Genomic DNA, 25,301 nt, shown 5'->3' with positions numbered 1-25,301 from the left:
GATTAACCTCATCACATCAGGAGCAAGTCCACAGCCCACCGAGTTCACCACGCCACCGCTCATATCCGCACCCCCGGAAGCCCCGCCTACCCGCGCTTACTTCCGCTATCCCCGGCGTCTGCTCATCTCGCGAGAACTGAAAGCGCCTATGTGAGCTGGGCTAAGCGGAAGTCGGGCCTCTTTGCCGTGGCCTCTCGGAGGCGTTCAGCTACTTGACGATGAAGGTACGCGGTGGTGGCGGGTATTGGGCTAGGCTTGGGGAGCGTAGATCGAGCGCTGGAACGCGGCGTTGTCGCAGTCCCAGCAGTCCGAGATCCTGGCTCTAGGTGGAGAAAGGTCTGAGGTAGGAATAGGCTCGCTGTCCTGGTGCCGGAGCTCCAAGGGAGAGCGGATGGCGGGCGATTGCGGCTGGAGCGGCGCCGGGCTGGGAGCGCCATGGTGGCGTCCTCGCGCCCAGACGGGACAGATGCGGGCGTGCTGTCCAGTTTGCAGCAGGCTTGTCGTGCGGCTCTTGACCCTCGGTACTTAGGTCGGGCTCCTTCCTCCGGGAGGGTGAACGGCTGCGGAACGCCCTGGACCCCGGAGTTACTCCGCGGGGCTTGAGGGGAAGCGTATCTAATTTAGTGCTACGCTTACACGTGCTTTTAGTGAGTAAAATCGGTATCTCAAACTTTTTGCTGATTTCGTTTTATCATAAATGCTAATGAGGTTGAATTTTGTCAAAGTAGGTTCTGCAATTCCCTGTTTGGGTGGTTTTCTAAGCTTTTTTTCACCCCTCTCAATCCTTAGCTGAATATCTCCTTCCCAGCCACTGGCTGTCAGAAACTCATTGAAGTGGACGATGAACGCAAGCTTCGTACTTTTTATGAGAAGCGTATGGCCACAGAGGTTGCTGCTGACGCTCTGGGTGAAGAATGGAAGGTAAAAGTTGACTATTCGAATTTCTGCAGCTGTTTTAATGAGAGGTGCTTAACGTCATTAGTAACTGACATTTGGAATGGGGTTAAAACTCTGGGTTTTGTCTACTGACCTTGCTTATGTTACTTCTGAATGTCACTTTGTAAAGTAGAGCGGGGTTATGTAGATTAGGCTGGGAAGTTTACACGAACATGGTTCTTGCCCTGCCTTGAGCACCCTCAACAAATGTCAAGTAGCTTTCCTGATAGTCCCCACGGGAGAGTTTTCAAAGTGCCAAGAAGTGTTTCTGATTTTTTTTGTTGCTCATTGACATTTTGGTTTGTTAAATATCTTTGTGTTCTTAATGCTGTTATCGCTAGTGAAACGTAGGTTAGAAATGTGACTTGAATGAAAAACTTTGCTAATTGAACGTGACGAGCTGAAAATGTAAGCAAAAACTTAGTAATCAGAGAAAACATTAGTTTATTAAGTTGTTCCAGTTGGTCTTAATGAATTATTGAACAGAGGTGTGGTTCAGAGACCATAATCTTGTATTTTATAAATTTGGTTTAAAAATAGTAAATGTGCCATTGTATACTCCTGCAGGGTTATGTAGTCCGAATCAGTGGTGGGAACGACAAACAAGGTTTCCCCATGAAGCAGGGTGTCCTGACCCATGGCCGTGTCCGCCTGCTACTGAGTAAGGGGCACTCCTGTTATAGACCAAGAAGAACTGGAGAAAGGAAGCGCAAATCTGTTCGGGGTTGCATTGTGGATGCCAATCTGAGCGTTCTCAACTTGGTTATTGTAAAAAAAGGTGAGGCTTACTTGTGCTCTTAAGTTAGGTTTTTGTTGAAATTGATATAAAGCTGATTGTCCCAAGTGCTTTCTCATTTTCAGTATCCACACTTTGGCCAATGAATGTGTCTCTTTACCAGTGTAATGACAGATTATCAATTCAGCATAACAAACACTGATTTGGGATTTTTAATAATAAGGAGGTTGGTGAATTAAAGTGTTTCTGTTCGATTGTCTCTTAAGGAGAGAAGGATATTCCTGGACTGACTGACACCACGGTGCCTCGTCGCCTGGGGCCCAAAAGAGCTAGCAGAATCCGCAAACTTTTCAATCTCTCTAAAGAAGATGATGTCCGCCAATATGTTGTAAGAAAGCCCTTAAACAAAGAAGGTAAGAAACCTAGGACCAAAGCACCCAAGATTCAGCGTCTTGTTACTCCACGTGTCCTGCAACACAAACGCCGGCGTATTGCTCTGAAGAAACAGCGCACTAAGAAGAATAAGGAAGAGGCCGCAGAATATGCTAAACTTTTGGCCAAGAGAATGAAGGAGGCCAAGNTGGCTGTCAGAAACTCATTGAAGTGGACGATGAACGCAAGCTTCGTACTTTTTATGAGAAGCGTATGGCCACAGAGGTTGCTGCTGACGCTCTGGGTGAAGAATGGAAGGTAAAAGTTGACTATTCGAATTTCTGCAGCTGTTTTAATGAGAGGTGCTTAACGTCATTAGTAACTGACATTTGGAATGGGGTTAAAACTCTGGGTTTTGTCTACTGACCTTGCTTATGTTACTTCTGAATGTCACTTTGTAAAGTAGAGCGGGGTTATGTAGATTAGGCTGGGAAGTTTACACGAACATGGTTCTTGCCCTGCCTTGAGCACCCTCAACAAATGTCAAGTAGCTTTCCTGATAGTCCCCACGGGAGAGTTTTCAAAGTGCCAAGAAGTGTTTCTGATTTTTTTTGTTGCTCATTGACATTTTGGTTTGTTAAATATCTTTGTGTTCTTAATGCTGTTATCGCTAGTGAAACGTAGGTTAGAAATGTGACTTGAATGAAAAACTTTGCTAATTGAACGTGACGAGCTGAAAATGTAAGCAAAAACTTAGTAATCAGAGAAAACATTAGTTTATTAAGTTGTTCCAGTTGGTCTTAATGAATTATTGAACAGAGGTGTGGTTCAGAGACCATAATCTTGTATTTTATAAATTTGGTTTAAAAATAGTAAATGTGCCATTGTATACTCCTGCAGGGTTATGTAGTCCGAATCAGTGGTGGGAACGACAAACAAGGTTTCCCCATGAAGCAGGGTGTCCTGACCCATGGCCGTGTCCGCCTGCTACTGAGTAAGGGGCACTCCTGTTATAGACCAAGAAGAACTGGAGAAAGGAAGCGCAAATCTGTTCGGGGTTGCATTGTGGATGCCAATCTGAGCGTTCTCAACTTGGTTATTGTAAAAAAAGGTGAGGCTTACTTGTGCTCTTAAGTTAGGTTTTTGTTGAAATTGATATAAAGCTGATTGTCCCAAGTGCTTTCTCATTTTCAGTATCCACACTTTGGCCAATGAATGTGTCTCTTTACCAGTGTAATGACAGATTATCAATTCAGCATAACAAACACTGATTTGGGATTTTTAATAATAAGGAGGTTGGTGAATTAAATAAAGTGTTTCTGTTCGATTGTCTCTTAAGGAGAGAAGGATACTCCTGGACTGACTGACACCACGGTGCCTCGTCGCCTGGGGCCCAAAAGAGCTAGCAGAATCCGCAAACTTTTCAATCTCTCTAAAGAAGATGATGTCCGCCAATATGTTGTAAGAAAGCCCTTAAACAAAGAAGGTAGGACAGATTATGCAATTTAGGGCTTGCTTAATTTTAGTAATTTGTCACTAACATTTTGTGCACATATCAGGGTAAAATCTGTACCTTTGGAGCCTGGATTTTTAGAAAAAGATTGGGAGGGGTCAAGATACACAGTTGTTATTGGTCCTTACTTAAGATTTAAGTATCCTTTATCTGAAATGCTTAGGACCAGAAGGATTTTGCATTTGGGAACAGAATACATACCAGTTGAGCATCCCTAATCCAAAATGTTGCAGTGAGCATTTCCTTTGACCATAATATTAGTGCTCAAAAAGTTTCAGGTTTTCAGATTAGATACACTCAACCTATATATCCAATGTCCTGTAGAGTGTTACAGTTTTCTTGAAAATCTGCCTCTTGAGTCATTGGTGTATACATTTATCCAAAAAGAACTTACCAGACTTTAAGTTCATTGCTGTTGGGTTTAGAAGTCATAAGAATGATTGAAAATTGTGTGGGACTGTGATCTCACCTTAACACATCTTTGGCAACTTGTCATATCACAGGTTCTTAATTTGGCTTACTTAAAGTGTTAAGGTTCTAAATTTGGCTTGCTTACTTCACTGGCCCTTTGTTTCCTCCTCTGTGGGATATGGATAATAGGATGAGTTTTGGTGAGAATTTAGAAAAATACCTTATCCAAAATACTAGGGAATCCAACGTGGATAATCCTGGGAGGTCACTCTCCCCTGTCTCTGTCCAAGTGGTACTGGGGAGCATACGGCTCTGTCCCGTGGTATATGGTCCCTTTTCCACGATGTTGGAGATGAAGCCGGGCCTCAAGTCTGCACCTGCATATTCCTACAACTTCTCAGACTGAGGAGACAAACCATGCAGAAAACAGCCCTCTAGAGCATGCACTCTGGATCTAAGTTCATCCTAAATTGCTTTAATCTGTTTTACCCTATTGACAGAAAAAAACCAAAACACTAGGGAGCAGGTGTTGGGGATTTGGGAGTTTTACCTTTTAAGAACAAATATACACGTATTAGGCAACATACCTGTTACCAGTGAGATCCACAGCAGCAATGCTGTATGACATTGACATTAATATTTCTGTAGTGAAATGTGTGAATATTTACGTCAGAATAAATAACATGTCAGTTCAGATTGGGTTTTCTGGATAAATCCGAAGAAATCTATTTGGATTTTGCTTTTCAGGACTGCTGTGATTACACCTGTATCTGGCATATAGTGTGCTTATTAGTCACTCATTCCAAATATTTGGGCACATATTATGTGTGCCAGGTACTGTTTTAAGTGTTTGAAGATATGGTGTAAACAAATTCCTACCCTCATGAAACTCACATTGCAAAAAATATAATTGGTAAATATATGGCAATTCCCCATAATCTCAGCCCTGGAAATGCCATCAGTGCAGTAAAAAGTGTAATCTAGTTGACAGGTGTTTTTAAGATGGTTCTTATGTCTTTATAGGAGTTTACAAACTTTTTAGCAGAACCTGAACAATTGAGCATTTAATCTTAGGTGTAACTCCCATGAACTAGAATAATTACATTTGAAATGGTTTCTGCTCCAAAACATCTATAATCCATAAGCAGTTTTGGCATACTAATGAGAAAGGCTAAATAGAAATATTTTATAAACATGTCACATTCTGATGTTGATGGATTTGTCTCCCCAAATTGGCAGGTTCTGTTAGGGGAAATACAGTGAAAATTTTACTTCAAAGTATGGTAGAATGGTGATTATACATGCTTTACATAGTTTTCACAGACCAGTTGTGCAGTTAGAGTGTTTTAAAACAATGCCATTGTGTTTTAGTAAAACATTGGCCCATTGTAGAGTTAGCCTGGTTATTTTTCAGCGCAGTTTATCTTTTTGTTCAGGGGATAAGTTTTAAGTTGCAGAATAGTTCAGCTTTGACTTAAAAGGCCTCATACAAGTAAGTTTTCATGGAACTATTAACTCGATTAACCTTACATCTGTTTCTAATGTTGACCCTAATGTCAATAAGGTTATTAACAATTGAGTTGTCATCTGGATTTTTCCTGGGGCCCAAAAGAGCTAGCAGAATCCGCAAACTTTTCAATCTCTCTAAAGAAGATGATGCCCGCCAATATGTTGTAAGAAAGCCCTTAAACAAAGAAGGTAAGAAACCTAGGACCAAAGCACCCAAGATTCAGCGTCTTGTTACTCCACGTGTCCTGCAACACAAACGCCGGCGTATTGCTCTGAAGAAACAGCGCACTAAGAAGAATAAGGAAGAGGCCGCAGAATATGCTAAACTTTTGGCCAAGAGAATGAAGGAGGCCAAGGAAAAACGCCAAGAACAGATTGCCAAGAGACGTAGGCTGTCCTCTCTGAGAGCTTCTACTTCTAAGTCTGAGTTCAGTCAAAAATAATATTTTTAAAGAGTACCAAATAAATAAGATCACACTAAGAAGAATAAGGAAGAGGCCGCAGAATATGCTAAACTTTTGGCCAAGAGAATGAAGGTAACTAAGTCTAAGAGGATTTGGGGGGTGCGGGGGAGGCCTGGGTATGGATTTGCATTGTTTACCCAGACAAGCCTTAACTGCTTTTTTGTATTGTTTAGGAGGCCAAGGAAAAACGCCAAGAACAGATTGCCAAGAGACGTAGGCTGTCCTCTCTGAGAGCTTCTACTTCTAAGTCTGAGTCCAGTCAAAAATAATATTTTTAAAGAGTACCAAATAAATAAGATCAGACCTCATGTATCGTTTCTTGACTTTTCATTGACTATATAGCTAGATAGATGAAAAGAGGAAAACTCAGAAAAGGGGGTATGTAAATAGCAGTCCAGTGGTGGGCAGAATCTATCGAGATACTTGAAAGTGATATTCTCCAAATTTGGAGACCAACCATCTTGTTGATAGCGGAAGAGATGGCCAGGATAAAGGGTTCCTTTTAGGGATGGGTGGCTCAGTAAAATATTCTTAACATAAGACATCTTCAGAAAGGCATGGAACGACTTGGGGAAATAAATGACTTGGACTATTAATCTTTTATACGGTTTATTTTGAGGAATACAGCTTTTTTTAAAGATCTATACACAATACATAAAAAGTGCCTTTGTGAAGATGAACATTTCATTTTTTAAAAAGATAACTTGTTTAAGGCATAGTTAATGGATACCATTTTTAAGCATTTCACAAATCTTTTTAAACCAGTGCAAGTTTATTGTGTTAACAAAGCTTTTCAACTTAGTGAACTGTTAATGCTTTTAGTCTATTTCACACTCTGAAAAGGGGGTTGACTGCTTATATAAGAAACACTTGAATCAGTGAAAAAATACACAGAGAAAATAGAATCTTTTCTAACGTACTATGGTTTCTACCTATTTGATTTAATCCTAACATTGACAGAATAGCAGGATCTTAAAAAGAAGGCACATTGGGCTTTAAGGTTGAAGTAATACATGATCCTTACTTGCTGGAGTGTAGTATCTAATTTACCCACAGGTGAGTGAATTTTTCAAATAGCTTTAACATTCACAGAGCCTAAAGCAGTGTTTTGCAATCTAAATGTACGTGAGTCACCTGTTTGACTAAAATGCAGATTGTCAGTAGTGGAGCCCGAGATTCAACATTTCTGGGATTAAGCTCCTAGGTGAGCCCAATACTGCTAGTTCTGGACAGTACATGTAATCATTGCCTAAGGTCCTCTGATAACAGTAAAAGATCCCCATTGCTCTTATTAAATGGTGTTACAAGTTTATGTAACATAAAAGAGACATAACTGGCAATAGATGTAAACTGAAGAACTTAAAAAGCAAAGGGGAAATATAGCAAAAAGGACTAAGCCACAAGTGTTAACTTAAAAGTCACAAGGTAAGTCATGGTGTGTGACCCAGAGTTGTGTATTAAACTAGTACCTGCTGGATGCACAAAGCATGAGAACCATCCCTGTGTTATTTCAAGGAGGGTTGCCATGAAATAAGTGGACAGATTTGGTTCCTAAAACTATTCTAGCTCATGAGTTCTGGCAGGTATAAGATTTGAGAAATTCTGATTAAGATAATAGAGACTACCAGGGTTAAAGTGTCACACAGTGCTATGACTCATAGGCACTTCTAAATCTCTCCATAGATCAGATATCTAGTAATTTTGTTTTCAGTAAATTTTTAGTGATACCCTTTCTGTGACAGGTGCTGGAAAAAGCCTTTAAGATTTAATACAAGGGGCCGGCCCCATGGCACTCGGGAGAGTGCAGCGCTGGGAATGCCAAGACCACAGGTTCGGATCCTATATCGGGATGGCCAGTGCGCTCACTGGCTGAGCATGGTGCGGACCACACTGTGCCGAGGGTTGCTATCCCCTTACCGGTCAAAAAAAAAAAAAGATTTAATACAAGGAAATAAGTCCCTATAAATGGCTAAGCTCTTCAAGATAAAACTAAAAGTTATTTAAAATGTTATTAAAAAGTTACTGGGAAATTTATAGTTTGATATTGTTAAATGTGTATGGAGATCGTTACAGATTTTTTTTTTAAATGGGAAAAGCTTGGTAAGTAACTAGTTCAAGTTATGAGGACTACAGAGAAGAAATGGGAAAAAAGACAGTAAGTGAATTCTAAATCACAATGGTTCAAATTAGTCCTACAGATTTCAGGAGCCTAAAAATATAATGGAGACAAGCATAGCAAACTTAAGAATTTTTTATTTTATTCAACTTTAATTTTTTATATGCAAGATAGTTCCAAACTTTCTGTTGGGTCAGTAAATGTTAATTAAAACTAGTACCAAGTCTTAGTCGCAAAAATATATATTTTGAGACAGTGCAAATGATCCATTTTAAAGGCAATGAAAATTGGACAAAGTTTCTAACAAGTTCTCTCACTTAGTATTTTCACAATAAATTCAGACTAGAATTCTGCACAAGTCACATTAACCATGAAATGTTGAAAGAATAATTTTTTAAAGGTTACACCAGGTAGAAGGGAGAGTTGTGCTGTTAACTATACCACATGGAAGTAATTTTTTTGTGTCAGCGGATTTAGTTATCTGCATAATTACTGTAAACACACACATACAACCATTGGCTTTTTACACCCTGCAGAAAGTTAAGGCAAACTTACTACTGTTCCTAAGAAATATTTTTAACAAAAGGCATGATAAAATGTCAAAGTGAGGCATGTGAAGTCATGATTTTCTTAAACCTACTGGCAACAAGCTCAATAAACTTTAAGGTTTTAAGACTTAATTGATTCAACCTAAAAAAAAACTATTTACAAATGCACATTTTTACTCATAAGCATATAAATCTAAATATTATACAAGAATAAAACTTCTGCGTACAGTGCAAGTTTATCCCACAGGTTTTAAAAAGTGACCAATAGCAACATTATGTGCCTAAAAAAGATTTCAGGTCCAAAGACATAAACTTTACCATTTTAAGCATTTCCAATTGATTAAGTAAATTATTAGGAAACCGATTTAATTTAACTATCTGATGACTGGCTCATTTATTACAATTTTAAAGTCTTCGCAAATTAACATGGTACTGGGAAAAGTGTGGAAGGAAGTAACTGGATATTCAAGATATATAATCCATTTAAAAGCATGATAATATATGAAAGGTAAGGATATATATATTAAATTTAAAGTCAGAGGGAAGGCAGTTTTCATCAAACTTTCAGGTAATTTTGAGATTAATGACTACAGATGAGTTTAGTAGTAGTCAATCATTTAATAGTCCATGAGACCCCTTTCAGAAAATTGTATTGCAACATGCAATCTAAGAACTTTAATAAATACACACTTATAATATGGCTGTATATATACACATACCTACACAGCCCCACTCATATACACACATACACAAATAGTTGCTCTTATAGTTGAGATATTTCATCTGTTTGGGAGTTAGGCAAGTTTAATTTGCCATTCCCCAAACCCAGTAACTTCAAATATAAACAAAATGCCTAGGATGAATATGGTTTCTCATTATTTCTATCAAACTACTACAAATACTGAGAAATCCAAACAGTTTTCAGCAGAAGCAGAGAAATTAACTAGAGTTGAAAACTTTCAACATCAATAAACCCTGGGGAATTTTAATGGCATTTTATATTTTGAGATGATTCAGTATGAATTGCAATCCGTTACATATTGTCCCCAAGAGTTACTTCATTTCAGTTTTCACCAATACTTAGGATTTGGGAAAAAACCTTGAATGTTTTCAGACTGAATCTATTCCCCCAGTGCTGTGTGTCAGAATTCTAATAAATCTCATCTTTAAATGAGAGGCGCTCCAAAACACTTCCTGCACCACTCCACACTGATACTTGGTGGAACATCAATTTTCTGCAACTTTTCAAGTATCTCTGAAGATAGACTATTGTATGCAAGTCCATATTCATTGTCAAAAGCCTCTGAAAGAAATTTCCAAAAATGCAGTTATAATTTGTTAACAAAGAAAACAAAAGCTGTGCATTTAAAAATGGTACTTCATCAAATTACATATTTTTATTTTTATTTATCTTTTCCTTTTGGTGGAGAGGCTGGCAGGTACAGTAATTTTTTTCTAATTACGCATTTTTAAACTGCTTACTTAAAGGTAGAAATCTTTTTAATAGCAAGTGTAGTATTTACACATACGAGCTATAATTTTTAAAAATTACTTTAGAAAATAAAACTAGGGGCTGGCCCGGTGGTGCACTGCTACAGTGTGCCACTTGGGAGTGCAGAGGTGCTCCCGCTGAGGGTTCGGATCCCACATACAGACCGGCCGCTCACTGGCTGAGCGAGGTGCAGGCGCGACACTGAGAGTTGCGATCTGTTGCCGGTCACAAAAAAAAAAAAAAATGACAAAAGGGAAAAAAAAAAAAAAAAAGAAAGAAAAGAAAACTAGGAACCTCCCTTAGCAATCCCTTTTTAGCCAACTTACCAATATCAATATTCTCTCTTCCAAGAGACACTAATGATAAGAAAAGGATTTCTCTGTATAAACTCCTATAAAACAAACATATTTTAAAAGTTAATGGGCAAAGAGCATAAGAATACATACACAGATGCAGGTTTTCTTCCTGCATCTTTATTTCACATTAATAAGTTAAACAAAAAAGGTAATGGGAATAAAGCTTCACACCAATAACAATTTAAAATGGCTTATTTTAATTTTATTATAAATTTTTAACAATGTAAGTAATGTATAACGATTAACTCTAGTTTCTAATTAAAATTTACAGAAGCACAGATGGGCGGTAGCTCAGCTGGTTAGAGCACAGACTTGTAACACTGTCAAGGATTTAGAAGCCCATACTGGCCAGCCACAAAAAATAAATAAAATTTACAGAAGCAGAGTCTTCTCTCACCTTTTGCCATTCAACAAAGTAACAGATTAACTACTGAGTTAGTTAGGGGTCTAAAACCCTTGGACACAAACAGTGTGAAAGGTGATGTGGTCTCTTTATTATTTAATCAAATAGCAAAGGATAAATCACCTTAATCTGGTTTGCGAACAAAAAAGTCAGAAATGAAACATTAAATATTAGTTTTATGAATCAGTTTTTGAGAGAAAAACTTAAGAAATGAACTGATTTACATAGAAAAAAAATTAGGAGATAGTGCTGATTCTAATGACATTTCATGTAGCTTTCTTTAGAAACCTCAGAACCCATAACATGACATTTCTAATATTTCTCTCTTGCCCTTAAACTACAGATGCTTGAAGCAAGCTTTGAAAGTCATCTCTACTTCAACTGTTGAGATAACAAGTAGATCCATCCATTTTTATTATCAACTCTTGCCCCGTCACTTCTGAGATTAACTTCAAAGATGCCATGACTAAAGAAACTTGAAAGAGACTCTGGAAACATTAGTAATATTCAATATAATTTAGCTCCACATCCTTTGTGATTCTCTGCTTTTATCACTTCCCTAAATTGTTTCTACTACTAATCCCATATTCTTTTACATCCAACAAGAAAAGAAAAAATGTGTGGGTATCACAGGACCCAAACAAGTAGACCATATGCACATCCATGTTAACAACTTCATAGAAGATTTCCAGTGAATAGCAGTAACGCTTCCAAAAAACACAGTACATTTTACACATCAATGAGTTACCTTCCTAAAATTTAATATATCCTCCCAGACAGATACTTTTACTATGTGTTTATGCTCAAGTATGAATGCATATATTTGGGTAGCTCTTTCTAAAACACTCTGATGTTCTGCAATGAGTATGTACTTCTTTTACAACACAGATATTTTTAAAAATAAAACAATTTTTAAAAAACATGAAATTACTGAGTGGCACCAAGGAAAAAATACTGGATCATTACCTTTGTCTTTTCATATCTGGCTTCATTTGCTCTGAAAGTAGGTTGATGGGTTTAAGAACATCATTATGCTGAATACTCTGCCTGATGATTTCTACTAAGGTGCTTGTTGCTTGCTGTTCCTCTGACAGGAGAGACAATTTCTTCTCAGAATCTAATAATAAGAACACAGTAAATAAAATTTTTCCCAATTATTAGTTTTTTTCTAGAGTTATGCCTTTTTTTAGTTGTCTAATCAATGTCACCTATGCCTTACAAGTAAAATTATGTGACAAGGTACCCAGCTAGAAAATATTTTTCCTGTTCCCTTCAGATAGGGAACACTTGCCCCTCTACCCTTCCCCCCAGTTTAGGCTTACTGACTGAGGCTGGGATGTGACAGCTTGTACTCCAGCAACCATCTTGTGACCATGTAGCAACCTTTAATGATAGCAGAGCAGACACAACAGAAGGAGTCTATATCCTTGATGACAAAGGAGCTGCCTCTACCAGTCCTAGACTGTCTAATTCATAACTTTTTTTCTTTTCTTTTTTAAATTGACAAAAACTGTAAGTATTTGATATACAACATGAGATAATCCATAATTTCATGTGAGAGAATAATCTTTATCTGTTTAAGCCTCTGTTATGTACTGCCAAATATAGCAGTCTAATCCTAATTAATATAATAGAGATTTTATAGAGCATAAATGTGCTTCAGTAGTAGAGTAGAATTGAATTGTACTAACATTAACATATGCAAATTCAACAATGTGTGTCTGGCCTGGCAAAAGGGAAAACTTGAACAATCCAGGTAATTTCAGGAGCCATACGATTTTATTTACACCCATATTAGCATGAGCCTCATTTTGAGTGCCTGTCATAAAGCAATACTGTATTTTGCAAAGTTCTCTGTTACAGTAACAAGAGAAAATATTGGCTGCTATCATTTTCCATCCTAGCTCTTCCACCTGCTAAATAATGACCTTTGAACAGATTTGATTTTCATGTGATGCTGTGACTTTACAGCCTAACCCAAATATAATATGCAATTCCACTGTTTCTCCTTTAACCCTTTTATTTTTTTTTGGCAGCTGGCCAGTAAGAGGATCTGAATCCTTAACCTTGGTGTTGTAACACTGCACTCTCACCAACTGAGCTAACCAGCCAGCCCTCAATTTTTAAAATTTTTTTGAGATATATTTACATATTTAAAGTGCACAATTCAGGCCATTTCCTGTTTCCTGGGCTGTTGTGTGTTGGAGTCTGGTGTGATGAAGACCTCTGTGCTCCTAGGAGGGTCCTTCCTCCTTTCTTTGTTGTTTTGGAATTTTTCTGGGCTTGAACCAGCAGTGACTTCAATGTGTTCTAATGACTGATTGATAGCCAGAATTTTAAAAAGGCCCTCTGGTCATGACACAGAAGTTAGAATTGGGTAATGACATGCTACACCTGGGACATAACTGTCCCGTAACAAGGATGCTGTTATTGAACTATGAGTTTTCTTATCCTGTCATTTATTGTGGGATCAATACAATTGTGTTCCAAGAGAATGATGTTGTCATATTATCTCAGATCAATTATAGACCAACACTGGATATCACCTAGGAATTTCAGGTGATTTGCTTTGTAAAGAGGCTTTGATTTCCATCTCTGGTGCCTTTTAGAATGAATGAGTATGATGTCAATTCCTTGAGTGATAGCTCCCAAGGAACAAAAGAAGGGCAAGTCATCAGCTCCCTCACAAAGTAAAACGTGTGAACCTAATTTTAGCAGTGCTATGAAGGAACAACTATCCATGAATCACTCCATCAATAATGCCTGTATTGTGACTTCATCTCTTCCCTAAAACATAGGAACAAGTGGCACATACTTGTCTGGGAGCCAGTACAAATAATGGTGTTATTCTATCTATCCAAAGATAAGTAGCAATATCCGTTACCTATTTAAATACCTCTTGGAATTTCAGATACTGTATAACTATAAAGCAATGTTTAAACTTTTTAATGAGTTAATATTAAATGAAACTGCCATTCTGACTTTGTATGTGAAGTCACATTCATAATAAAGCTGATACTGTATGAAAAAAATAAAAATAAAAAATAAAGTGTACAATTATTTTTAGTATATCCATGGAGTTGTGCAACTATCTCCACAATAAATTTTAGAACATTTTCATCACTCAGAGAACTCCCCACCACCACCAGCCCTAGGTAATTGCTAATCTACTTTCTGTCTGTACAGATTTGCCTACTCTGTATAATTCATGTAAATGGAATCATATCTGTGCTCTTTGTGACTCGTGTCTTCTATAATGTCTTCAATATTCAACCATGTTGTTGCCTGTAACAGTACTTCATTACTTTTAGTTGCCAAATAAAATTCCATTGTATGGATACACCATACTTTACTTAACCACTCATAAATTGGTGGACATTTAAGTTGTTTTCATTTTTTGGCTGTTATGAAAAATGCTATTATGAACATGTGTGTACAACTTTTTGTGTGAACATGTTTTCATTTCTCTTGGGTATATACCTAATAATGCAACTGCTGTGTCATATGGTAACTGTTGGCCATTTTGAGGAGCTGTAAAACTGTTTTCCAAAAGCAGCCACACCATTTTATATTCTAATCAGCAGTGTACGATTGTCCCATTTCTCCACACCCTAACTCTTGTTATTACCTGTCCTTCTGATTACAGCTATCCTAATAAATAACAAGTGGTAATTCTTTGTGGTTTTGATTTGCATGTCCTTGACAGCTAGTGATATTGAGCATCTTTTCACATGCTTTTGGCCATTTGTACATCTTCTTTGAAGAACTGTCCATTCAGATCCTTTGCCCATTTCAGAAAGACAATTTCTTTTTTCTTTTTTTTTTTTTTTTGTCTTTTTGTCTTTTTCTGTGTCCGGCAACGGATCGCAACCCTCAGTGTTGCCCCCGTACCGGACCAGGGACCGGCAACGGGATCGCAACCCTCGGCGTTGCTCCCGCACCTTGCTCAACCAGTGAGCGGGAACCGGTCCGTATGTGGGATCCGAACCCTCGGGCGGGAGCGCCGCCGCGCTTCCCAAGCGGCGCACTATCCAGTGCACCACCGGGCCGGCCCCAGAAAGACAATTTCTGATTTCAGTTTTCAGAGTGTTAAGTTTTGTACTTCTTTTGTCAAATTTATTCCTAAGCATTTTATTCGTTTTAATGCTATTATATATGAGATTATTTTCTCAATTTCATTTTTGTTCATTGAAAACGTATAGAAATACAGCTGATTTCTGCATACTCATCTTATATCCTGCAACCCTGCTGAACTTATTAGTTCCAATATGTTGTGTGTGTATTCCTTAGAATTTTTTATATATATGATCACATAATCTGCAAATAGAGATAGTTTTATACTTCTTTCTTTTCAATTTGTATGCCTTTTATTTTCTTGCCTAATTGCTCTAGCTAGAAATTCTAGTACAATATTAAATATAAATGGTGAAAGCAGACACCTGTTCTTATGGTCTGCCTCTCCCCCTGAGCAAAATCTCTAAACCACTGCTCTAGAGGTTGGGCTGGGAACAGTGGTCTTTCTCTTGGAGTGACACTCCCGCTTTATGAGCAGGGTGCTAGATGGAGGCATTAGCCTCTGGTCTTTTCAGCTTGCCTCTCCTGGTATGAAACCTCTGCCCTTTGAGTGAGCTGCAGTAAGCATAATTGAAGACCCAGTATTCCCAGTCTGCAGCAACTGGGGTAGAGCCTCTGCCCTATGAATGGGGGTAGGTGGAAGAACTGAGCCCTCACCTCTTGACCACACTTATCTGGAATTTAGCCTCGGCAATACAGAGCTGAAAGTGTGAGAAATGCTGGCAGCCCATCTTTCCTGGGAAGATGCTATCTGTAGCCCTTGACTGGGAGCTGGGAGGAGAGCAGCAAATCGTTCCACAAGTACCACAGAAACTTGCTGTTTTTAATGAGATTTAGTAAATTTTTTTTTAATAAATGTTTCTTCATTTGCTGTACAGTTTTGGAAAATTTCCAAAGATAATACTTTTTTTGTTTTAATAATTTTCACTAATTATGGTTGTTTTACTGGAGAATGGGTCTGCACAGCTCCTCATATTGCCATTGCAGAAGTCATTGCTCACTTAATTTTCATGTCACTTACTGTTATTTATAGGCCAATTCTCCATTTAAAGCAGCCAGTCAAGTAAAGAAACATGGCCATTCTAGAGAGCTCTAAATTTTACTCCTATCACAAATTATAGAACATTTTGAAACACCTGTCTATTTCAAAAAATACAAGAAAACAACTAAGGAAATTGCAGTTCTAATTCTATTTCTTGCATGAATTTGTAGGTTCTTCTACTCCTGCCAAAAAAGCATTTGCATGTGACCAGAACCAAAAAATAAAAATAAAGGCAAAAATAACTCATATATTTAATCATAATTTTGTAATTGGCATATTTCAAGGGAAAGCATCATTTTTTTTCTTCTAATTTTAAAAATAAAAATTGCAAAGCAGTGACAGATTGTTGGAAAAAAATACGAAACAGTAAAAAATAAAGAGTGAACTTTTCCTTTCTTTTCTCAGTAGCCACCACTATTAATAGTTTGGGATATATGGGGGTTTTATGCATATTTTAAAAACACATAGACACATATCTTGGGGCTTTGTTTTACTACAAGAAAGGGCAAAGATTATATACTGTTTTGCTGTTTGTGTTTTTTCACTCACTATATAATGGACATCCATGCCTTTCAGGTACCTATATATATAAGAAGTTTTTCATTATTATAAACAATCCTGCAGTAAGCATCTTTGAACAGACAGCTTTGAACTATATTTCTGTAGAACATAGTTGTCTTACTGTAATTCCTGAGTTAATGGGCATCCACATTTTAAATCTGGATATTGTTTGCCATATTGTTCTCCAGAAATGTATCATTTTACAGTTCTAACAGTATATTAAAGTGTTCTTTTCCCAACATTTTCAACAATATTGAATATTATTAACCTTTAAAAATTTTTGCCAACCTGATAAGTTTACATTTTACTTTTTAAAAAAATAAAGTTATATTTCACTAAATACTAACGTAATTTGAGCATTTTTTCATGTTTGTGTTATGAACTGAATTGTATTCCTCCCCAAAATTTATATGTTGAAACTCTAACCACCAATATAACTATATTTGTAGATAAGGTCTCTAAAGAGATAATTAAGTTTAAATGAGGACATAAGGGCAAGATATGACTGATGTCCTCATGAGAAGAGAAAGAGACATCAGGGTTCTGTGTATGCGCATGCATGCACACACACAGAAAAAAGATTTTGTGAAGATACAGCAAGAAGGCATCCTTCAACAAGCCAAGGAGAGAAGCCTCAGGAGAAACCAAACCTGCCAACACCTTGATCTTAAACTTCCAGCCTCTAAAACTGTAAGAAGATAAATTTCTGTTGTTTAAGCCACCCAATATGTGGTATTTTGTTATGGCATCCCCAGCATACAAGTGGCCACTTCATGTTTTTTCCATGAACTACCTATTAATATTATTTGCTCACTTATCTACTGGGTTGTGTTTTTCTTACTAACTCATAAGGCTTCTGAATACACAAATGATAACCCTTTAAGCACCTTGTGAAAATATGTTCTAAATGTAAAAGATAAAAATGAAGCCAGAATCTTTGAGACTAGTCAGTACCCATCCATATAATTGAAATTATGAATGTATACCAACACGTCTAAAATGCTCTTCCACTGTATAGAATTTTCTCTCAAAATACCCAACCAAATTGGTACTTGATAAAAGAATCACAAAAAATTATCCCTCAACTCATTTGAGACTTGTGACAGTTAAATAGGTCAGTACAACAGCAAATCAATTTGAATTAAATTTTTAAAATAAAGCAAAATAACTTGTTTTTCTCATCTCTTTAAATTATTATTTTTTTTCATGGGGCCGGCCCGTGGCTCACTCGAGAGAGTGCGGTGCTGATAACACCAAGGCCATGGGTTTGGATCCTATATAGGGATGGCCGGTTCGCTTAGTAGATGAGCGTGGTGTTGACAACACCCAGCCAAGGGTTGAGATCCCCTTACCGGTCATCTTTATATAGAAAAAAAAAAAAACAAACATAAATTATATATTTTTTTCAGTAGTCCTTCTTTATTACTGAATAGTATTCTACTGTGTGGATGGAGAGTACCACAATTTGCTTATCCATTGACCTGTAGATGGGTATTTGGATTATTTCCAGTTTAAGTCTTTTATGTCTTTAATTCTATTTTACTTACTAAAATTCCTCCATGAGACATACAGAGGTTCTCCTGGTTCCTGATGAAGGTTGATGTTATCCCATAATAGCTGAATATACACAAGTTTGCTATCCTGGGACAGAGATGACAGAGGAAGCTAAAAGAGATCAACACAATGTTTTAGTATCCCAACACCTAGCAAACCTTGATTATATAAAACAAATAAGTTCTTTCAATACTCTGGACCTAAAATTCTGAGCAAAATTTTTAATTTTTATTAATATCTGATGATAAATATCCTTGTTATTTTCTGAGGTATACATTTCTCCTTCTGACTTTCAAGGATTGGAATGATAAAGCTGATAAATGAGGTGACGGTTACATGAAAGAGTAATCACCATTATACAAAGTTTAAGAGGTAAGACAAAGTGCAAGATTTTCTACTGTCTTACCAGATAATTTTGTTTTGCCTACTACTACTTAAAAGAGTCAGTCAAACTAGAGTTTATAACATGTTAAGGAAAGATTTTGTTGTGCCCGAGGTGTATGTTTGGAGTCTGGGTGTCTAAAATAAAGGAACTTTAGGAGCTCACTGTGTCCAGTGGAATGAGGAATCCCAGCACAAGTAGAGTAAGGGCTTTAGAATCATACAGCTGAATTGTGATCTCGGTTCTCCATTACTTATTGGGTATATGACCTTACAGAAATTACTTCTCTAACTTTTAATTATATCATCTTAAAAGTATGGGTATTATGAGTCCTTTCAAATGAGGTTGTTGTGAGAATCTCAGCTGGGAATTTGACAGTTCAGAATAAAAGCTACTTTTTCTAGCCACTCTTGCAGGTAGATATGACCATATAACTAAGTTCAGGCCAAATGAACATATGTGGAAATATTATGTACAAGGCTGGCTGGTTAGCTCAGTTGGTTAGAGCATAGTGCTGATAACACCAAGGTTAAGGGTTCAAACCTTGTACCGGCCAGCTGACAAAAAAAATAATTACGTACAATTCCAGGAGCTGTCCCTTAAGAAAAAAGACATACCCTTCTCCATCCATTTTTCCCCTAAATGCTGGCTGGAATGTGGATGATAGTCTAGAGGGAGAGTCAGCCATCCTGGACCAGAAATAGAACTTGGAAATGGAAATCATGCACCAAGCAAACTAGAGAAGCATCTCAGGTCCCCAACACTGTATCATCCATCCCTGGACTGCCTATCCAAGTCAGCCATCCTGGACCAGAAATAGAACTTGGAAATGGAAATCATGCACCAAGCAAACTAGAAAAGCATCTCAGGTCCCCAACACTGTATCATCCATCCCTGGACTGCCTATCCAAACTTTTAAGTGAGAGAGAAATAATCCTATGTCTTGTTAAGCTACTCTTGTTGTATATTTTTGGTAGCTTGAAGTTAAGCCTCATCTTAACTGATACCAATGTAGTATAAATATGGAAGTCGGTGCCCTACCTGTACACCTTCATTACAATGTTCAGATGTAAGGATAAGTCCTGGCAAGTTACTAGGAAGGTCCAAACGTCGGAAATACCAAACGAGGTTCCAGAAAATGATAGGATGTTGATTGATGAAAGAGGATGTATGAATCACCTGATCACCTTCATTTTCTAGCAAAGATTCAAGTTCTTTACGAAGCACTAGAGGACTCAAGTAGGGCACAGAAACAGGGGGAGGATTGGGCCTTTTTCCTAAAGGATCCTTTAAAAAAAATACAAAAAGTGAATATTATCTGTTTATTTCTGTATGCTTAAAAGCATTCCTCAATGAGCTTATGCTTCTCTATCCTTTTTAAATCAGTTATTTCAGGACCATTGCTAAATGCAGAACACATTAAAGAATGAAAATCTTAAAAAAAAAAAAAAGAAAAAAAATACTTAATCTGAAATACCCTTAAATTAGATCATTACCAGGGAAAATTAATAATCCATATTTCAACAGACCCTATAAAATAAAGTTTCTCAAACCAGCCAGCCACCCCCCCCACAAAAAAAAATCATGTTGATAAGAGCGGTGGGCTATATGCATAACTGATTTTTTTTCAATTTCTTATAAGACATATTTGTATTTCAGATGTTTTATAATGATGATACCAAAAAATGTGTGACCTTATCTTCCTCCTACAAATCTGAACAAATTTTTTATGTTAAATTTTATAATTTTATGTTAAATAATATAAAAAAATTTTATGTTAAATAATAAATGTTATATTCTTTATTGACTCCTTTCAAAATTATACTTGTTTTTACAGTTGATTGTAACAAAAACTGAAGGAATTAAAGTTTTATAGTTCAAATTAATTAAGGAATGATTAAAAAAAAAACACCAAGACTTTCTAAGTTATGCATATTATAATCAGAATAAAATGTTTATGACCAACATGTTGACAATAAGTACCCCTAGTGCCCAAATACCATGTCCCTCTAAAAGGAACTAGAGTTTCTTGAGAAATGGCTGATTCAAAAACATAAGCATGAAACATCTTGTCATATAAGAAAGCAAGTAAGTTTTTTAAAAATTACCAAAAAGCTACTAGTTATGTTAAAAGGACGAATAAGCCAACTTGTAGAGGCTTCTAGCTGACCAAAGATGGGATAATATAAGCATCGATAAGTATAAAAACAGCAATGGATTTAAATGTTTAAATTAATGAGTTCATAGTACCCTATTCCCCCAAATTTTGGATCATCTTGGAGAATTCTTGGAACTCAACCTTTTATTTTGAAAATTGGTAAAAAGGAGATGGCTGGTTAGCTCAGTTGGTCAGAGTGTGGTGCTGATAACACCAAGATCCAGGGTTCAATCCCTGTACTGGCCTTCTGCTAAAATAAAAATAAAATAATAAAAATAAAAACAAAAACAAAAATAAAAATAAAATAAAATAAAATAAAAGTAATTGAGAAATCTCATTTGTGTATTGTGGGATGATGACTAGGGGGAATAAATTATTTTAAAAAAAGAAAAGTTGGTAAATAAAAGGAAAGAATTAAACATTTATCCTGCCTTTCCAACATAAATCGCATCTTTAGAAAACCAAACAGAAGATGCGGGGAAGTTTCTATTTACAGATATACTGTATATGATAAAGAAGAAATGACAAGATTAGACTATCATCATCTTATAGCTCCTAATGAATTACTTAATCTAGGCATTGAGCCATACATAGCTACTAATTTCACGAATATGTCTCCTACTGGGAGGAATATACCACCATGAAGTTGTCTTGTAAAAATAAACAAGCAAATGAACAATAAAACAAAAACCTTGAATCTGATCAAACTTCTAGATTCAAATACCAATTTATAGGGTTATAATCAGTATAATCTGGATTGTTGGAAACTCTAGTGTCTTAAGGACAAGCAACCTGGTTTTATCAATAAACGAATTGCAACCAATTACAATGCATGAATTTTATTTGATCCTGACTCCTCTAACTAAAACACACACACACATGCATTTGACATTTTTAAACAAATAGAAATATGAACAGACTGAATAACTTGATATTATCTAGTTTTTTCTTTTGCTATGTTAATGGCATTATGATTTTTTTTTAAGTCTTCGTCATTTAGAGAAACAGATTGAAATATATACGAATGGAATATCTGATGGAATATATTTGCTTCAAAATAATCTAGGAAAAGGGAAATGAATGAAGGTATACATAAAAGGAGAGTGGCCATAAACTGAAAATTACTGAAGCTAAATACTGGGTCAAGGGAGTCGTTATACTCTTCCATTTATTTTTGTACATATTTGAAATTCTCCATAATAAAAAGTTTTAAAAGTTCTTTGTTTATTGGAAAATTCTTACTATCACTTTTCATGTGATTAAAACAAGTCTACCACAAAAGAATATATACTGTTCTAATAAACACTTACATGAGTACACAGTATAATTATAACACCGTTACATACCACGACTTCCTGCAGACTGTTCGGAAGACTAACTGTTGAAATGCCATGAAATGGCCGCTGGGAAAAGTCAATATTTTGCAAGGGGCCTCCGACACTGTGACTTCGAGTCAAAGATACATTTCGCTTTGGTAAACTATTAGGTACAGATGAAATTTTCATAGTTTGGACATCTCCACTGGGTTTCTGTATTTCATCACTTTAAAAAATGAAGAAATGCTGTGTTAGAGCTGAAAAACAATCTAAATCTGCAGAGGTAGAGTATTTTCTACAAAGAATTTTGAGTCTACTAAATATATCTGAAAAGAATCAGTATCACCTTTTAAGAATTTAATTTTCTCCAAGCATTTTTGTAAAACTGGTCAGAAGAACAGGGTGGAGTGGATGACTCTGGTGAGGAGTGGGAAGAGGACATATGGTAGATAACAGGCATTATTTTAAAAAGACAAAGTGCCCATTTGCTTTATTCAAACATTATTTCATCTTTATGAAAACAGAGTCACCTACAAAGATATTGCATGCAAATAAGTACAGTAGAGTCACTGACAAGTATTTAATCTCTACCAGGCCAACATCCACCTAAGGATAGAGACCAAATCTTATTTACTTTTTTACGCTTAGTGCTTACCATAATGCTTATCATACAATAGGTTCTCAATAAATATTTGATTCAATCAATATTTAGGAGTACAAGGGTACTTCCAAAAGTTCATAGAAAAATAGAATTAAAATATAATAAAAATCTTTCCAGGAACTTTTTGAAGACCCCTCATAAAGTGTATAATTCACAGAAAAGAGAATACTTCTCTGGGAACTGGCAATGACTACACTAAAGAAAAAAATATTCTCTACTGTTGAGAAGCTCATTTTGTAAAAGACCACTGTAAAACATTAAACTTAGTTCAAAAATACTTTACGAACAGATTAATTAATTCATTAGATATTTAAACACTATATGGTAGTAAAAAATTAAGATTAAATTTTTTACATGCCAGAACTTAATGCTGCACAAGTCAGGTTGTCTATGAGATGGAATTTTTACAAGGGTACCCAATTTATTATAAAGAGTTCTCTCTACCCTGTGGTACCTTGGTTCAACTGCAGAGCTTGTTTCTTCAGTTATGGTCTGGTTATGTTTTGGAAAATCCATAAAGTTGATCAAGTCAGTTTCTACTAAACTCGATACAGGTTTGTGTTCCAAGGGTTCACTTGCCAATGGAATACTGCCACTTTGTAAACTGTCACCAGAGGTACTTGGTTTCATGAAAAAACTAAATATAGAGTAGTCAAAAAAAGAAAAAAAAGCCTTTAAAAATCCTTGAGTCCTCTAAATTTCTTCCTATTTATAACTGCTTTATGGTACTACAGTCATTAATTAATTACACACTCTATAAGGGAAATACTGCCTCTTTCAAACACAAACATACACACGCACTCCTATTCTCATTTTATCTTCCCCTCCCTCCTATTCTAAACTTTTCAAATGAAAGGTCTGAAGTAGTCCAATATAAAATCTTTTCAGATTTTGAGAACCATTAAAGAAAGCTATGAAGAGAGAAAACAAAATATTTTACTAATTTCCTGAGTCAAAAAAATAAAGAGCTGTAGCAGTAGCATCCTAAGATGTATTAACATAATTATTATAATACCCTTTTTTTGCTTATAAATCTCCATTTTGTCCCCAGTCATTACCTCTTTCTTCTATTCATTATACTTTCATCTTATCTTTCTCCTCCTCCCTTTGGCTGAGGGGAGGGCCTTGAAAGGAATATTAGAGAATTTTCTGAAGTGACAGTAATGTTTTGTAGTGCTTTGACTTGCACAAATGTATATGCATTTACTCTTCAAAAGGTATGTTTAAGATCTGTACATTTTATTGTATGTAAGTTTACCTCCCAAAAAAACTGCAAACTAATACTGAACTCTAGTTAATGATATGCATACTGAAGACTTTGGGGGAGAAGTGTATTAATATTTATATCTCACTTTTAAATGAATAAAAATATAAAATGGATTGATGGAGGGACAGACAGATATGTGAAAAAGCCAGTTTAGTGAAATGTAAATTGGAGAATGCAGGGGTGAATATTTGGGTGTTCACCGCAAAAAATCTTTAAACTTTGTTGGAAGTTTGAAATTTTCCATAATGAGTGGATAGGGGAGATTTAGTAACGCTCCTTTATACCCAATTACAAAATATAAAATAAGGTACTCATCATAATAGCTTAAACCACACAACTAACAAAAAAGTACAGGTCTTATGGAGAATAATTTAAATCTATATTAAAGGACATAAAAGAAAAACTAGATTGAAAAAGTCAATTTTCCCCTAATGCAATCTCAATGAAAACTCAGGTGGACTTTTTTGTTTTTGAGGAACTCATTCTAAAAGTTTACAGGACAGAATAAAGAAAAAAAAATCCAAGAGAGGGAACTCACCCTACCAACCAGAAATAACACAAAGAGAGAGTAATAAAAATATGGTATTAGGCAAAAAGAACAGGAGAATGCAGAAGGAGAGTGAGGTATACATGGGAACGTGATATATAATAAAGCTGACATCATGTATCAATGAGGAAAGGATAAGTTATTTAGTCGATGATACTAGGATAATTGGCTTGCTAAAAGGAGGAAAGTAAAAGCTGGATCTCTACCATCAGATATGAAAGTATACTACAGTGGATTAAAGATCTAAATATCAGAGGTGAAATATAAAGAATGTTCAAGGAGAAAATTTTCATGTCCTAGGAATGGGGAACAACTTTTAAAATAAGACTCCAAAAATAGAAATCATAAGATGGTGAATTAATGGATGATGACATCAAAATTACTAATTTCTCTTCAAGGAATTAGTACCAAGAATATTCAAGCCAGTACCAGCCAGCAACCACACACACAAAAAAATGTAAATACAGAATATTCAAGTCAGTGATCAAGAAAAAGAAAGCTCAACAGAAAAATGGGCACAAAATATAAGGAGGCAATTCATAGAAAATGCTAGGGTAACTAACAAGTAATGAAGAGATACTCAAACTTACTATTATTGAGAAATATTTAAACAAAAACAATGACATACCACTTTATACTCATTAGAATATAACAATTAGAGGGCCGGCCCGGTGGCGCACTGCTACAGTGCGCCGCTTGGCGCTCCCGCCGAGGGTTCGGATCCCACATACAGACCAGTTCCCGCTCACTGGCTGAGCGAGGTGCGGGTGCAGCGCTGAGGGTTGTGATCCCGTTGCCGGTCCCGGTCCGGTACGGGCGCGACACTGAGGGTTGCGATCCGTTGCCGGACACGAAAAAAGAAAAAAAAAAAAAAAAAAAAAAA

General features: G+C 36.4%; 2 protein-coding genes across 4 annotated transcripts in view; one reads left to right on the top strand and one right to left on the bottom strand.

Moving 5' to 3' along the window:
- The first annotated feature begins 148 nt into the window (after positions 1–148).
- RPS6 (ribosomal protein S6) lies at positions 149–6,249 on the top strand. 3 transcript variants are annotated; one of them, XM_008584766.1, is made up of 6 exons: positions 149–224; positions 790–921; positions 1,504–1,714; positions 1,939–2,198; positions 5,969–6,013; positions 6,115–6,249. In XM_008584766.1, the coding sequence occupies exons 1-6, from the start codon at positions 219–221 to the stop codon at positions 6,208–6,210; spliced, it is 750 nt and encodes a 249-aa protein (XP_008582988.1). In that variant the 5' UTR covers positions 149–218; the 3' UTR covers positions 6,211–6,249. The 3 variants fall into 3 exon arrangements, with proteins under 3 accessions (XP_008582988.1, XP_008582991.1, XP_008582989.1); XM_008584769.1 differs by lacking the exon at positions 5,969–6,013 and having other exon boundaries at positions 1,939–2,246; positions 6,118–6,249; XM_008584767.1 differs by lacking the exons at positions 5,969–6,013; positions 6,115–6,249 and adding an exon at positions 5,828–5,952 and having other exon boundaries at positions 1,939–2,246.
- A 1,925-nt stretch (positions 6,250–8,174) lies between these two features.
- Positions 8,175–25,301, bottom strand: part of DENND4C (DENN/MADD domain containing 4C) — an 86,476-nt gene continuing 69,349 nt past the window's right edge. Inside the window, exons 26-32 of the mRNA XM_008584765.1 lie at positions 23,059–23,241; positions 21,974–22,169; positions 19,511–19,756; positions 18,081–18,198; positions 11,823–11,973; positions 10,424–10,488; positions 8,175–9,908 (exon numbers count right to left, since the gene is read on the bottom strand). Coding sequence (XP_008582987.1) covers positions 9,772–9,908; positions 10,424–10,488; positions 11,823–11,973; positions 18,081–18,198; positions 19,511–19,756; positions 21,974–22,169; positions 23,059–23,241 — 1,096 coding nt within the window. The 3' untranslated portion in view covers positions 8,175–9,771. The remainder of the gene's footprint in view (positions 9,909–10,423; positions 10,489–11,822; positions 11,974–18,080; positions 18,199–19,510; positions 19,757–21,973; positions 22,170–23,058; positions 23,242–25,301) is intronic.

The sequence above is a fragment of the Galeopterus variegatus genome, unplaced genomic scaffold, assembly GCF_000696425.1.
Source record: "Galeopterus variegatus unplaced genomic scaffold, G_variegatus-3.0.2 Scaffold3367, whole genome shotgun sequence".
NCBI lineage: Eukaryota > Metazoa > Chordata > Mammalia > Dermoptera > Cynocephalidae > Galeopterus > Galeopterus variegatus.
Note: the sequence above shows the minus strand (reverse complement) of the source record. Positions and strands in the feature narration are given on the sequence as shown.

Excerpts from the sequence above, each read along its gene's own strand:
- RPS6 (XM_008584766.1), top strand. Across the intron at positions 922-1,503 it reads CTCTGGGTGAAGAATGGAAG|GGTTATGTAGTCCGAATCAG; the intron begins GTAAAAGTTGAC and ends ATACTCCTGCAG. Across the intron at positions 1,715-1,938 it reads CTTGGTTATTGTAAAAAAAG|GAGAGAAGGATATTCCTGGA; the intron begins GTGAGGCTTACT and ends TTGTCTCTTAAG.